Genomic DNA, 13,910 nt, shown 5'->3' on the forward strand with positions numbered 1-13,910 from the left:
GCTAAGCTAAATTCATATCATCTTTCTCTGGTCAGACTCATAATGACATCACGATATACTGGGAGATGGATAAGGTTAAGCCCTTTCTATCCAAATAGCTCGCCAATGTTTTACTTTTACGATAACCTTTTTATCCATTTGAACACGAGATGAGTAGATAGATGCTAAATGTGAGATGTGCTCAAAGTGCTCTCCCACAGTAATGAAATATATTGTTTTCCCCTAACGGGTGCACCAGGAGGAATTTAATCTCAAAAAGGGTTTAGAGCACAGAGGAGGTTTCACTGGACTCTCTCTCTCCATGCAAGTTTATTTTTTCTTCTCATTTTGCTCAACCATCTAACGATGAGCACAGTCAATGAAACCGAAACCCTTTTTACTTTGGGCTTTTGTTGTTTAGTTCTTGTGTCTGTTCTTGTGATCTACTCAAAGCCCTCCGAGCACAATCACATTGAGTAGATTACTATAATTGAGCATTAAATTAAATGTTTCAACCTCAAGAGGTTCACTGGGCATATCTCTTTCACAAATGTGTGTGTATCCTAAGTGCTCAAACAGTAAAACTGAATTTCCTCTTTAAAACCAGTTCATAACGACTGCACTTCACATAGGACCACCATCAAGAAGTGTTGATAACGACTGTTGAAACATTTTTTATCTTTTTTAAGTAATTGCATATTATACAGGGACGCTGTCGGACTGTTCACGCCTCAAGAAGTTTCAATAACGGGTGATTTTCTCTATTCAGTCAAGAGCAGGCAAAAGGTACAATCATTGTCTATTGATGGAACTCGCTGAAGACTGACTTATGGGAGAGGAGATGGAGACATGAGATGTGTTTTCAATAGCGCATGATTTTCACAGCTCAAACAAGAAAAAAAGAGGTACAATCACTGTCATCAATGAAACAGCGAGATCTACAGCAAGAATGGGAGGAGAATGGAGAGAGTTCAGACACATTAAATTCTTGGGGCATATACACAGTTTAGTGTAATAGTTACGTTGCTTTAGTTTGTTGTGTATATGGGGTTACACCGATACCAATCTCTTGTCTGTATGCTTAAAAATTAAACTGGAACAAGGAAATGGTTACCTTAGCCTAGCATAAAGACTGCAAAACTGCTAGCTTAGCTCTGCCAAACACCAATTTAAATCTGTCTAATCCCTACCAAAACTAAAGTTTAGAAATTCCGATTTCACGGTGATGAAAAACATCCAAGTAGCTGAGACATAGGTTCAGCACACAGAAACTCACCTCCCCAGTTCTCCAGGCTGAAAAGGTTGCTGAAGTTGTGGCTGACAAATGGTGAGATCATCTTCAGGTCGTGGGTCCGAACCCTGGTTGCCAGGAGCGACTGGTGGGCATCCCTGAAGGTGGTATCCATTAGCAACAGACCTTGGTGGGCGCGGACAGCCTTGGCGAATCCCTCAGGACCATCGCGCAGCAAAATGTCACGGAAACCGACCGGAGGGTCGCCTGTTAGTGAGGGGGAGGGAGAGAGACAGGGAAACAAAGAACGTTAAGAGTTGTGTAGAGTGAGACAGAGGGGTAATAACAGGGAAACAGGCTTGTGATTACGGTATATATGTGAAATCAATATCAGATGCCGGGGGAATACCAGTTTGTGCAGATACTTAAGTCAATATTCACTGAACATAAATTGATATTAATACAAAAATGAAAAACTGTAAATGTAGCTTTCATAAACCACAGACCTGAACATATACCCATGTGCTAAAAAAAGGGCGTTCTATGTCCATTGAATAAATATGTAAGTAGACCTTTAATCATCCAGTTTACGTGGTGTAAAGACTTCAGACACTGCTTAATGTCTGGCAAGATGAATGATTTACACCAATTTAACAAGACGCCAGGCGAGGCAGCAGGTAAACTGTAAAATGTTATTTACACAGTGTTCTTTCTTAAGCTGTGCTGTTAACAAGTCCGGTGCTTGTCATAACTTCTGGTAGTGAGGTGGCCACAGCCTCTTCTCATTGCTGCTCCTCAGCTCAAGTAGATCAACTACAAATAGGTACACAGAAATATAAGCCCAGCAGCCGGCTTATTAGACACACCACCCACCCATTTGTAAAAATGGATTTCTCCTGCTGACAGTGACTCACATGGCCATGATTTTCTATATAAAGTAAGCGGCTACTATTTAGTCAAACAAGAGAGTGACTGAGCTCGGTACTGTGCTGTTGCCATCAAAAAGCAAACCGGTGCCAGGATAGCTGCTATGACACCTTTTTACGCATCTCTAATTTGTCAGGCTTATCAGGCCTGTGACCCTGTTTTAGGTCCCAGAATTACACCAGAAATCAAAGAGCTGTCATGATGTCACAAATTTGAGCATGGCATATGTTTATATTCTATTTTTAAAAAGTGTGGAGGCAGCTCTACATGGATTACATTGAAATTATATTTTTTACCCCTTTTAATTCATGTTCTTTTTGGCATTTTGATACATTTATATATTTCCATATAACATATTAGTCTTAAAACTCTCCAAATATCATGTCGGCATATCCAGTAGACATGAAGTCCCCAGGTACAAGAGTGTACAGCCATGCTGTCCTGTGAGGCTGTACCTTGAGCTAAATGCTAACGTAAGGATGCTAACATGATCACAATGTCAATGCAAACATGCTGATGTTTAGCCAGTACAATGCTTAACATGCTCACCATCTTAGTTACTGCACGCTTAGAGCTGCTAATTAGCACTAAACACAAAGTTTGTATGGGAATGTCATTAGTTTTGCAGGTACTGGTCATAAATTAAAGTATTGCACAGATAGCATTTTGACCCGATGATGGCACTAGATGAAAAGTCAGGAGATCACCATAGTCATTAGGATTCATCCTGTGGGGCATATAATTGTCTCTACCAAATTTCATGGCAATGAGTGAGATAATTTACTCAAAACCATAAATGTAAACCTCATAACACAAAAACCTGGATACCATGGATATCTGTACAAAATGAGTGCCAATACATCCAGTTGATATTGAGATATTTTAATGGATTACTGAACATTTTGACATGCTGGTGCCGCTAGATAAAATGTCAGGGGATCACCAACTCGGTAGGACTCATCGCCTAGAGATCACGAATGTCTACATAATTTCATGGCAATCCATCCTATATAAGACAAGAGTAATGCAAGCTTGCAGATGAACTAGAAACAAGTGAATCACATGAAGCAATATCCATGAAGAAGGATCCACTCCCTAAGGGAACCCAGGAGGAAGACTGTGGGACATGTTGACATTACATGAGTGTTTCTGGGTTGGGACTGTAATGTCATATACAGTATCAAAATGTACTCCACGAGTAGGAATAAATACACAATCGCTGTGGAATCCCCAAGACAAATGCTGGCATTTCTACTTTATAAAAACTAAATAGTCCTCAAAACAAACAAGTTAAACATTGAAGAGACCTTGCTCTATAGGTGCTCCTATGGCCAACCCTCTATCCTAATCCGATCCTCTTTGCTCATTGCTTTTTCCTCTCCATGCCTGGCAATTAAACACAAGCAGAACCAGAGGCATTCAAATATTGGAAGTGGAATTGGGATCTATTTTTGGTGCTGTGTGTGCAATCATCAATCAATTAGACTAGTTAATAAGGTACTATCTGCCTGCTTAGTTGTCCTCCAACCCTGTGTCCCTCTCTCTCTCTCTCTCTTCTGCTCCATCTCTCTCTCTGCGTAGCTGAATATTCACTCTTGACCTTTTATTGTTGTACCTCATCCCTGAAAACAAATGATCTCTGCTATAATTGTCTCTTAGGCCAGCATGAGCAAAATGAACCACACACACACCCCCCCCCACACACACATCCATTTGTCCTCCTATGCGAACACCCTAACAGAGACACACAAAATGAGCTCACGTAAACACACAGGCTAGATGAGCTCTGTGAAAATCACACTGCCGTAGCAAATAGATACAGACACTTTGAACTTATCAACATCTGTGTATAATACGGGGGACTGGGGAACACACCACACATCTACACACAGAAACAGGATTTATATTCAAAGTCCTTCCATTTTTCACACTCACGCTGTCTTACAAACTTGCTTTCTATGTTTTTACCACTCGTTGACACAATGGAGAAGAAATGAGGGCATCTGCACTGGGACTACAGTGACTAAACAATTGCCTATGCATGGTATAGTTTCTTGAAGAAAGGCAGTCACAGTGTTTGAGTGGATTTGTGTGTGTCCTATCGTACACAGCAGAAACAAAAAACACTAAAGAGATACAAGTCCCAAGACAATTGACCCACTTCGTGTGCGCGCGCGCACACACACACACACACACACACACACACACACACACACACACACACACACACACACTTCATCACCCTCCCTTCATTCCTCCTCCCAGGCTGGTGCCATTTCATACCTCTTCCCTTGACATTCTCACCTGTCTGGGTCCCCTTTTCACACTCTTCTCCTCCAGCTCTACACCACCGGCCGATGTGAATAGATAGAGCGAGCTGCAGTGCTCAGAGGTACTTCTTTATTTGCAATTTGTGTAGGAGACAATCTCAGAGTAATAACAGCTTGCCTCGTCGCTGTCCTGAGCTGGCATCTGTGTCCTGAGAAGGCTGTTAAATGTCTTGTATCTTTGTGTTTAGGAACCTTTTAATTGTCAGATCCTGGTGGGACTGCTAATCAGTGCTTTATTAAAATCAGGTGTGCGGGAACAGCCAATTAATTAAGCCTGTGCAGGTTAAAGGCAGGTAGATTTGTTAATGAGCTGTAAGACAAATGTACAGCCTTTTGCTGCTTGCTCTCACCTCCGCCTGCATTTTCCTGCTGATATTCTTGCTTTTCTCCCATGAGAAACTATCAGCAGCGGCTCCTGGATACTTAGAAATCCCTGGACTATATGTTTTTGGTAGATATAGTGGGCAATTTCAATAACCATTTAGTTATTGTTTACTATTTACCACAACTGCTAAAATACAGCCTGCTGAAAAACTTTTGACTGACAGTACAGTTCAAGAAAAATAATTTGCTTTTCTCCAGTTGTATGGGAGGCATTAAACAAACAAATAGAAAGGAAGCCATAGTTTTAAGAACAAAGAAGAAAAAAAGTTACCTTGCAGTGCACACACCGAGAGTATCTTGAGGTTTCAGAAAGCCAAATTTAAGACTCTTTATGACTCCTTTTAAGCTACCTGGAAATGAGTTTTCGAGCTAAACAAAAGCCAAAAAAAATAAATAGTCCTTGTTGTTTGAAGGTGGCTAATGAAAGCATCAATCACTAATGGGCAGAGAAAGAAAAAAATACAATATTATTAAGCCCATTTGTGCACAAATTTGGCATATTGTGCTACAGACTGTCATTTTTATAAGTCATTCTTCCTCAAGCTAGCTCACAGGCATCTGGTGATTAACCTCTAGATGTCCTCCATTAAATAAATCCAGACAATAATTGGAACAAGGTGTACTTCTACACCATCGATGAAGCGACCACAATCAGCCTTCACAGGGAACATTTTAGACTACAAATCCTAATTAGAAAATAATGGCCTTTCAGTACTTAACATGTTCTGTCAGGACACCCTCGGCCTGTCTTTCTCCTTTCTCTCCTCAGTGCGGAGGGAACTCCTCAAGAATAGTTTTGCTTGTCATTCTTCCTTTCTCCTTATCTATCGAGGTGATGTTTTGAGATGTGACAATGTCGTTCTGATCTTTGCTCTTCTCTTTTCTGTGGGTGGTGCACAGTAATAGTCCTTCCTACTCCTCCTTTCCCCATTTATCTATGTTTATCCATATCTCCCCTGCCTGCCACGATGTCCATATAAGCATTTTCTCTACATATAGGGATTATACACTGCCCAAACCCTCGCTGCTTCTGTCATAACCCATTTCTGCTTCCATGCCCCTGTCTCTCCCTCCACAGTGTGATAATACAGGCCTAATCCCTCTCTTCTTTCAATCCCTCCGTCGAATGAAAGAAAGGATATAAGCACATTACAAATCTCATTACTAGGCTTTAGGTATGCCTCTGTGCGTGCCTGTGCTGCATACTGTACAACTACTTCATCAGCTGCTTTCAGCAGGTAAGTGGGGGCATGTACACAAAGGGTGTCTGCCTATGGAGTATGTGCTCGAGAGTAAATGCATGTGTGCTTGCTGCAGTAAGAGGGTGGGGAAAAGAGAGCTGTCAACACAAGATTTGCATAAGTAGACAAGTGGTGGGTACGCACAAAGACACACACTCACTCACATGCAGACGTACGCAAACGCCGCAGATTATTCTGTCCTATTCTACTCCATTCCGTTCCACTGTGCATGGTTTTTAGATGTCAGATTTGATTAGTTATGCCTGATTAGGAGTCATATTATTCACATTATTTTGTTATAAATTCGTGTTTACTGGGCATGCTGGGGTATGTGCTGAGGCAGAACAGGGTGCTGATAAACATGTCAGGTTGATACAGCTGACTATTTTGTTGCTGTCAAAAGGCGCAGCTGCAGAAATTCATGCCAGTTTGCATCCCGAACAAAAAATAAAGCTAGGAGGGCAGTGGGAAAGGACAAAAAGTGCATAATTTCAAAACGGCCACAGAGACAGGCTGTGACATCAAGTGAAATAAGCCAATTTAGCTACATATTTTAATGCTTTTTAAAAAAAGAAAAAGAAAAAAAAATGTCCTTGTAAAACCGAGCACATCTAGTTTTTATTTTAAAACGAGTATTTTTGTATTCCAGTCTTGGTTTAACCTTTCAAAATTTACTCAGACGCTATAGTTAGCGTGGGGAGCAAAAAAGTAAAAAATAAAATAAGAAAACACCGAGCTCGACTCCAGAGACTTTAAGTGGCTCTACAAGCTCATCACAGAGCCCAGCTTGGCCGTTGGCCTTTCCTGCAAGACTCCAGGGGTGCTGGTGCAGAGCAGGGTGAGAAGCATAGAACTTCTGCCTTCACAAACAATGAAGTGCACCCTCTCACCGCTGTTCTCACAGCTCAGCCATGCACTCTGGGGCCAAAACCCTTTTCCTCCCTGAGTGCTAAACTGAGCCATTCAGGAAGGCCTTTACGCCTACGGCTACCGGCCTGTTCGACAGCCCATTTGTCATTCGGTGGGTGCTTTTATACAAAGTGCCATACGGATCCACAAGTGTTTACATTTTTAGCATGGGTGCTGGAGGGCAAATGAAACCCCTAACCCTTGCAATAGCAGTGCCTTGCTGAATTGGTCCAAATGTAATAAATACAATAAGGACGATGCATTGCGACATTATTATGGTAACAATGTCTGGGGGCACGCTTTTAAAAATAGCATTAAATTATCAGTCGCTGCTGACACTTTGCCCTGCACACAGAACTATGCTGTGAAAACACCGGTTCTTTAATTATGTCATTGCTGAAGCACCATTGCAAAGTGCTTTTAAAGCTTTGGCGCAGTGTAAAGTCTGATTTTGATCAGTAAATTAAGAATGTGACTCAAGAGTTGTAACTGGGTTAGCAGCACAATGATGTGTGATAGTGCAAATTATGCATTGCAATTGGCTAAATTGCTTTTGATTGACATACCCAAAATGCCAGGAGGGATGACAGGGTCTATGGAGGAAGGCTTAGCCTTGACTGGGATGGGTGTGGTTGGTCCATTTACCATCACATGACCTGGATAGGAGAATAAAAATAAAGTCAGAATACAAGTCGGATGCAGTCCTGTAACATATCCAACATTCTGTAAAGATGATAAAGAAATAGGGAGGGGGGGAGGGAGGGGTATAAAACAGCAGCCCTGAGGCTAGTGAGGATTATGGTCACGTTTCTATAAAGTAGGGTTTTCCTTCTTTCGTGTCCTACATCTGTGAGTTGGAGGTATTCAGTACATATACCAACAAATCTTTCACACAAATCCTCTTAAAGCTGACATGAGTAAAGTAAATCATTATTGTAACACATCTTGTACTGTACCATTCTTCATCTACAATTCGCTCAGATTCCCCTGCTTTCCCTACGGCTTGGTAGAAGGCTTAGATGACCCAAGGTCTGCCCTGGTTTCACTATACATCCACGGTCATTTTAACTATACCATTCATATTTACGTGTAGGTCTGTCTTCACCTCCTTGATAAAATAGTCCCTTAATTGTAAGCATTTAAAGAAATCTGGATGTTCCAACCCATGTTTCATCTTTAGGTCTTAAAAGCTAATACACTTTCCCATCGTTGAGTGTGTACACCGTAGAGCAGTGACACCTTTATTTTTCTGTCCATTGTTTGAACCTCCATTTAGACACCACTGGTTTGAAGTTTTTTCTCATATGCAAACCAGCTCAGCACATTTACCCTCTCTGGTTTTTATCTACTAACTATAATATCCCAGATTTTGAGTGTAAATGTTATTGGATCCATTATAAGATGTATAGGTCCCATTAGCCCTCTCTTTCATTTTCCCACCAAAGCCAGAATATAATAATCGTGTACTGAGAAATCAGTTTTTTGCATTACAGGTCCCCTCACTGATATTGCCACAATTAGCTCAGCTAATATATACAGTGTGTTACTTTCTGGTTAAAAGCTCACTGTGAAAGTCACAAAAATAATCATGGAAGGACAGCAGATAGGAGGTTGCAGAGCCATTAATCTTATAATCACTGCTGACTATGTATATAGGCCTAAGTGTACTAAATATAACGTAACAGTTTGAAACATCAACAGACTGAACTTACTATTGAATGTAAGGCAGTCCGAAACACAGCTGTAATGTCACAACATTTGTGTTTGTGTGTATGTGTGTGTGTGTGTGTGTTTGTGTGTGTGTGCATGTGTGCATGTGCGATGACAGTTTTTCAGTTTTTTTTTGCCTATCCAGTGTTTCAGTTGGACTTAAAAAGTGTTTAGTTAATTTAATGGTATTTATTTAGAAGCGGGCTGGCTGGTTAGTTAGCTAACGCTAGCTTGCTAATTCCACCAAGCTTCCATGCTACATAAATAAGCCGGACAGGATTGTCGCTCATCGGGCGATAGAAACCCTGCTTTCTCCGTTCTGTTCACTGAGAGCTCCACAGCCTCTCCACAGTCCACAGGTACAAATTAGTTTTGCACCAATTGCATCGCAAGAAGTGTTGCAAAAGTCGAGGCGTGCAGATTCAGATCACTTGTGTAAATATTTTTTACAAGTGCAATTTGTTTTTGTTTTTTTAAGATATTTTTTGGGGCATTTTAGCCTTCAATAGACAGGACAGCTGTGGACAGGAATGGGGGTGGGGAGAGAAGGGGAAGACATGCAGCAAATGGCGACAGGTTGGACTCGAACCCTGAGCCACTGCGTCATGGACTGAGCCTCTGCATACGGGCCCACTCTACCAGGTGAGCTACCCAGGCGCCCTGCAAATTTTACCATACAAGTTCAGATTTATTGTTCTGCAAGTTCTCACATTGTATTCTACAAGCTCTCACATTTAGCAACATATTTACCTTCATAGTGTATGTGTGTGCGTGTGTGTGTGTGCATACTGACCCAGGTAGTGCAGTAATTTCTGGGCTCGGTTCTGAGTGGGTTTGAGGTTGAAGAGTTCCTGGTTCTCGTCGATGAACTGGGTGTCCACGGTGGAGTGGAGGAACTGGTGGTTGGCAAAAACATTCTGGAGGAACGGGATGTTGGTCTAGAGATGGAGAGACAGATTAAAAAAAAAACAGAGGGGGAGGCTTTTAATTTAGTTGTATTCTTTAATAAACACAAAGGGTTTGTAAGTGTACTGAGGTAAATGTAACCACACGCAAAATCTAAACGCAAAGTATAGAGACGAGACAGTCAAGAAAGCAATCACACAGTCCTATTCTGCCAATGAACCACTTGAACGAAAAGAGAGCGGTTCTTTTGAAAGCAACATCTCGCTTAAGAGCTGGGTGTTAAACAGGGCACACAACACGGTAAAAACAAAAACAGGCATCGCCAAAGCCACATTTAAATCACAGAATAGGCTAAACGGTGCACAATCTCAGCTTCAATCACACACACACACACACACACACACACACACACACACACACACACACACACACACACACACACACACACACACACAGCAGAGGGAGAAAGTCAACTGTTGAAAGCAATCACATTCCCTTTCTATTTTGTTGTTTGTTTGCATAACAAGTGTTATCACGCCAATTACACTCTCTAGATTAACAGGGAGGGAGAGTGATTGAGAGAGAAGAGCGAGAAAGGAGATGTAATTGTTGGGAGTTAATTTCATTCCTAGATTTGTTGCTTTATTTTCACTCTTGTAAACCCGTCTTAATGGGGGTAGTCAACTGCTTTGAATTGATGTAAGAGGCGGAGAAAGAGAAAGGGCGGGTAAAAGAGGGAGATTGACAGAAAAAAATGGAAGGCGGAGAGAGATTAGTAGAAAGAAAAACAGAAATGTTCGTTGCAGGGAGTCAGTGAAAAGAGAATATGGTAATATGGTCTTGCAGCGGCTTTAGATGCGTTTATGGCTGTTAAAGGTCCCCAAGGGAAGGTAGAGTGAAGGAACGGAAACTGTGTTTAAAGATTATTGTTGCTAAAAATGTCCTTGCATATGACTCAAAAGTGAGTCATAAATGGCATTTAAAAAGAAGTGAACCCCTGCCACTCATGACCCCAAATCCAATTATCTTTTTTTTTTATAAATGTACAACCAACCAACCAGAGCTCGGAACCAAGAGAGAAGCAGAGTCCTCAAGGACATCCTGGGTATTGAGTATGAAGCAGCTCCCTTTCTCTAAACCCAGAAATGCAACATCCACCTCACCGCCTATATATAGTCTATAGATAGATCTTGGTCACGGAGGCGTGAGGATACAAACCGCACACACAAAACATAACCCCCAGATGGACAGAATTTACAACCACACTTTGGGCGTTTAGATGACAGTCAAACCCAGAGTGACTTGAAATAATTACGGAAGCAAAATCAGTCAGGAATCCCATAATGGGGAGAAGGGAGTTGAGCAATAAACAAAACCACACTTACACATGCCTCATTAACAGCACTGAGAGGGAGGGAGTTGCAGCGGAGAAATGAGTGTGCTGGGGCTAATAAAGAGCATCTTGGTCATACCAATAGAGCCAACATGAGATGTATACAGTATACTTCTACGTTATTATTAGGAGTAGGAAAACAAAGAACAAAGAGGTGATTATATATATATATATATATATATACACACTCACTATCTCACAAAAGTGAGTACACCCCCTCACATTTTAGTAAATATTTTCATTATATCTTTTAATGGGACAACACTGAATAAATGAAACTTTGCTATAATGTAAAGTATTAAGTGTACAGCTTGTATAACAGTGTAAATATGCAGTCCCCTAAAAATAACTCAACATGCAGCCATTAATGTCTAAACCGCTGGCAACAATACTCCCATAGAGGCAGGCAGATTTTTATTTTTAAAGTTATTTCATGGATCCAGGATACTATGCATCCTGATAAAGTTCCCTTGGCCTTTGGAATTAAAATAGCCCCACATCATCACATAGCCTTTGCTATACCCCCACATCATCACATGCCCTTCACCATACCTAGAGATTGGCATCGGTTAGCCTAATAGCTGATATGATTTGCATTGAGGGATGATTTTATGGAAAGTACCCCATGCCAATCTCTAGGTATGGTGAAGGGCATCTGATGATGTGGGGCTATTTTAACTCCAAAGGCCAAGGGAACTTTATCAAGATGCATAGAATCATGGATCCATGAAATAACTGGCCTTTAAAAATAAAAATCTGCCTGCCTCTATGGGAATTTAACATAGGGGTGTACTCACTTTTGTTGCCAGCGGTTTAGACATTAATGGCTGTATGTCGAGTTATTTTGAGGGGACAGCACATTTACACTGTTATACAAGCTGTACACTTAATACTTTACATGGCAAAGTGTCATTTCTTCAGTGTTGTTCCATTAAAAGATATGATATATTTACTAAAATGTGAGGGGTGTACTCACTTTTGTGAGATAATAAATATATATATATATATATACACACACACACACACACACACACACACACACACACACACACACACACATCTATCTATCTATCTATCTATCTACATACATACATACCAGAGAGAGGGAGTTAAAGCAGAAGAAAGACATTCTACTTCAGTGTATAGAGCCAATAAGCACCATTCATATTAAGAAATTGAGAGAAAAAACTGTAAATGTTATTCCAGGGTTTCATTTTCTGAGGTACAAATTTTTGCAAATGCACACAAAAGGACACAGTATCCTCAGCCTCCCGCTACAGGGAGAAGACCTGGAGAGGAGAAAGAAAGAGAGGAAAGCCAAGGGATTGGCATAGCCGTGCTGCGATACCAGGACCAAACTACCAGGATTTCTGCCTGATGCTATAACTGCAATATGACTGCAAAAACCTGTGGACCTCTTTATTTTCTTCCATTTATTAGTATCCGCCAACATAACTGCATTGCAATAGGCCTATATGCTCCTGCAATACAAGCCCTTGTCCTTAAGGAATACAAGCAGCCATATTAAATCTGAATGTATTGTCTATTTCTTACCATCAGAATTGAATCCAAATGCATAATGGCAAAAGCAAGCTGGTTAGGTTTAGCTGACACCTAGTCTATATTGATGACGTTCCATTTCCGGGATTGCGCCATTCCGCCAGATGTCCCTCTTTTTAGGCCGGATGTCAGTTTTCTTCCGCTTTCTTTGTGTTGTAATTTTAAACTCTGGTGGATTTATGAGGACTCTGGTTAACTGCTCCTCAGATCTCTGCAGGTAAATCCAGACAGCTAGCTAGACTATCTGTCCAATCTGACTTTTCTGTTGCATAACTAAAACAACCTTTGAACGTACACATGTTCCACCAAAAAAAGTTTTTTCCCACGGCTATTTTGCAGCGGCACTGTTGCTCCGCTCGGCGCTTAGCGCCACCCAACACAATTGTGATTGGTTTAAAGAAATGCCAATAAACCAGAGCACGTTTCTCTCCCATCCCGGAATGCTGTGTGTGGACTAGCCAGACCCTCCTCCGCAGCGCTGTGGAAGAAAGTCTGGCAATGCGAGACTAGCTGACACCAAGACTGGAAACATGAGGTAATTGCTAGTCAGTCCAGATGTATCAAAATCTGCCTCCCAGCACATTAAAGGAACACGCCGACTTATTGTGACTTTAGCTTATTCTCTGTAATCCCCAGAGTTAGACACAGCCATCTTCTAACCGTATACATACTGGGAACTATAGTCTCAGAAAGGCGAAGCTGCTCTGGGCTTCTCAGGCGCCACAAGCATATCACTCCGCCCAAGTAGCGGAAGTAGCAGTGCTTTGCCTTTCTGAGAATATAGTTCCCAGTTTATATACGGTTAAAAGATGGCTGTGTCTCATGTGACCTTGTTATTTGTACATGCTGTGACTATACAAATCACAACATGTAAATAGGAACATGTTGGCGTTATTTTGTAACTTATTCGGAGCAGTAGGCTAGTTGGAACCAGTTATCTGCAGGATCTGTGCTAGGCTAAGCAGCACGCACGGAGATGAGAAGGGTATGTATCGACTTGTCTTACTCTGGGGGTTACAGTGAATAAGCTAAAGTCCCAATAAGTCGGCGTGTTCCTTTAAAGCTTGCCAATTAACACATTACATCTTGTTTGATCAATCCATACGAAAGTGCGAAGTGCTGGTATGGGAAAGGTTCCATTTCCCTATTTCCAGACTTTATGCTAAACTAACCACCTATTGGGAGTAGCATCATATTGACCGTACAGACGTGAAAGGTATCAACCTTCTCATGTAACTCTTGGCAAGAAAGGAAATGAACGCATTTCCCCAAATGTTGAACCATTTCTCTGTATCCCTGATATTTCATGTATACCATATTCATTTTTTTGGGGGGGCATT

At 41.3% G+C, this 13,910-nt stretch overlaps 1 protein-coding gene across 2 annotated transcripts in view; it reads right to left on the bottom strand.

Moving 5' to 3' along the window:
- The window catches only part of pcxb (pyruvate carboxylase b), a 327,945-nt gene that overhangs the window by 61,918 nt on the left and 252,117 nt on the right, over positions 1 to 13,910 (bottom strand). For both annotated transcript variants that reach the window (XM_028606107.1, XM_028606108.1), the window contains exons 13-15: positions 9,505 to 9,649; positions 7,568 to 7,657; positions 1,256 to 1,477 (exon numbers count right to left, since the gene is read on the bottom strand). In XM_028606107.1, the coding sequence (XP_028461908.1) occupies positions 1,256 to 1,477; positions 7,568 to 7,657; positions 9,505 to 9,649 (457 nt within the window). The remainder of the gene's footprint in view (positions 1 to 1,255; positions 1,478 to 7,567; positions 7,658 to 9,504; positions 9,650 to 13,910) is intronic.

This window comes from Perca flavescens, chromosome 19, assembly GCF_004354835.1.
Source record: "Perca flavescens isolate YP-PL-M2 chromosome 19, PFLA_1.0, whole genome shotgun sequence".
Taxonomy (NCBI): Eukaryota; Metazoa; Chordata; class Actinopteri; order Perciformes; family Percidae; genus Perca; species Perca flavescens.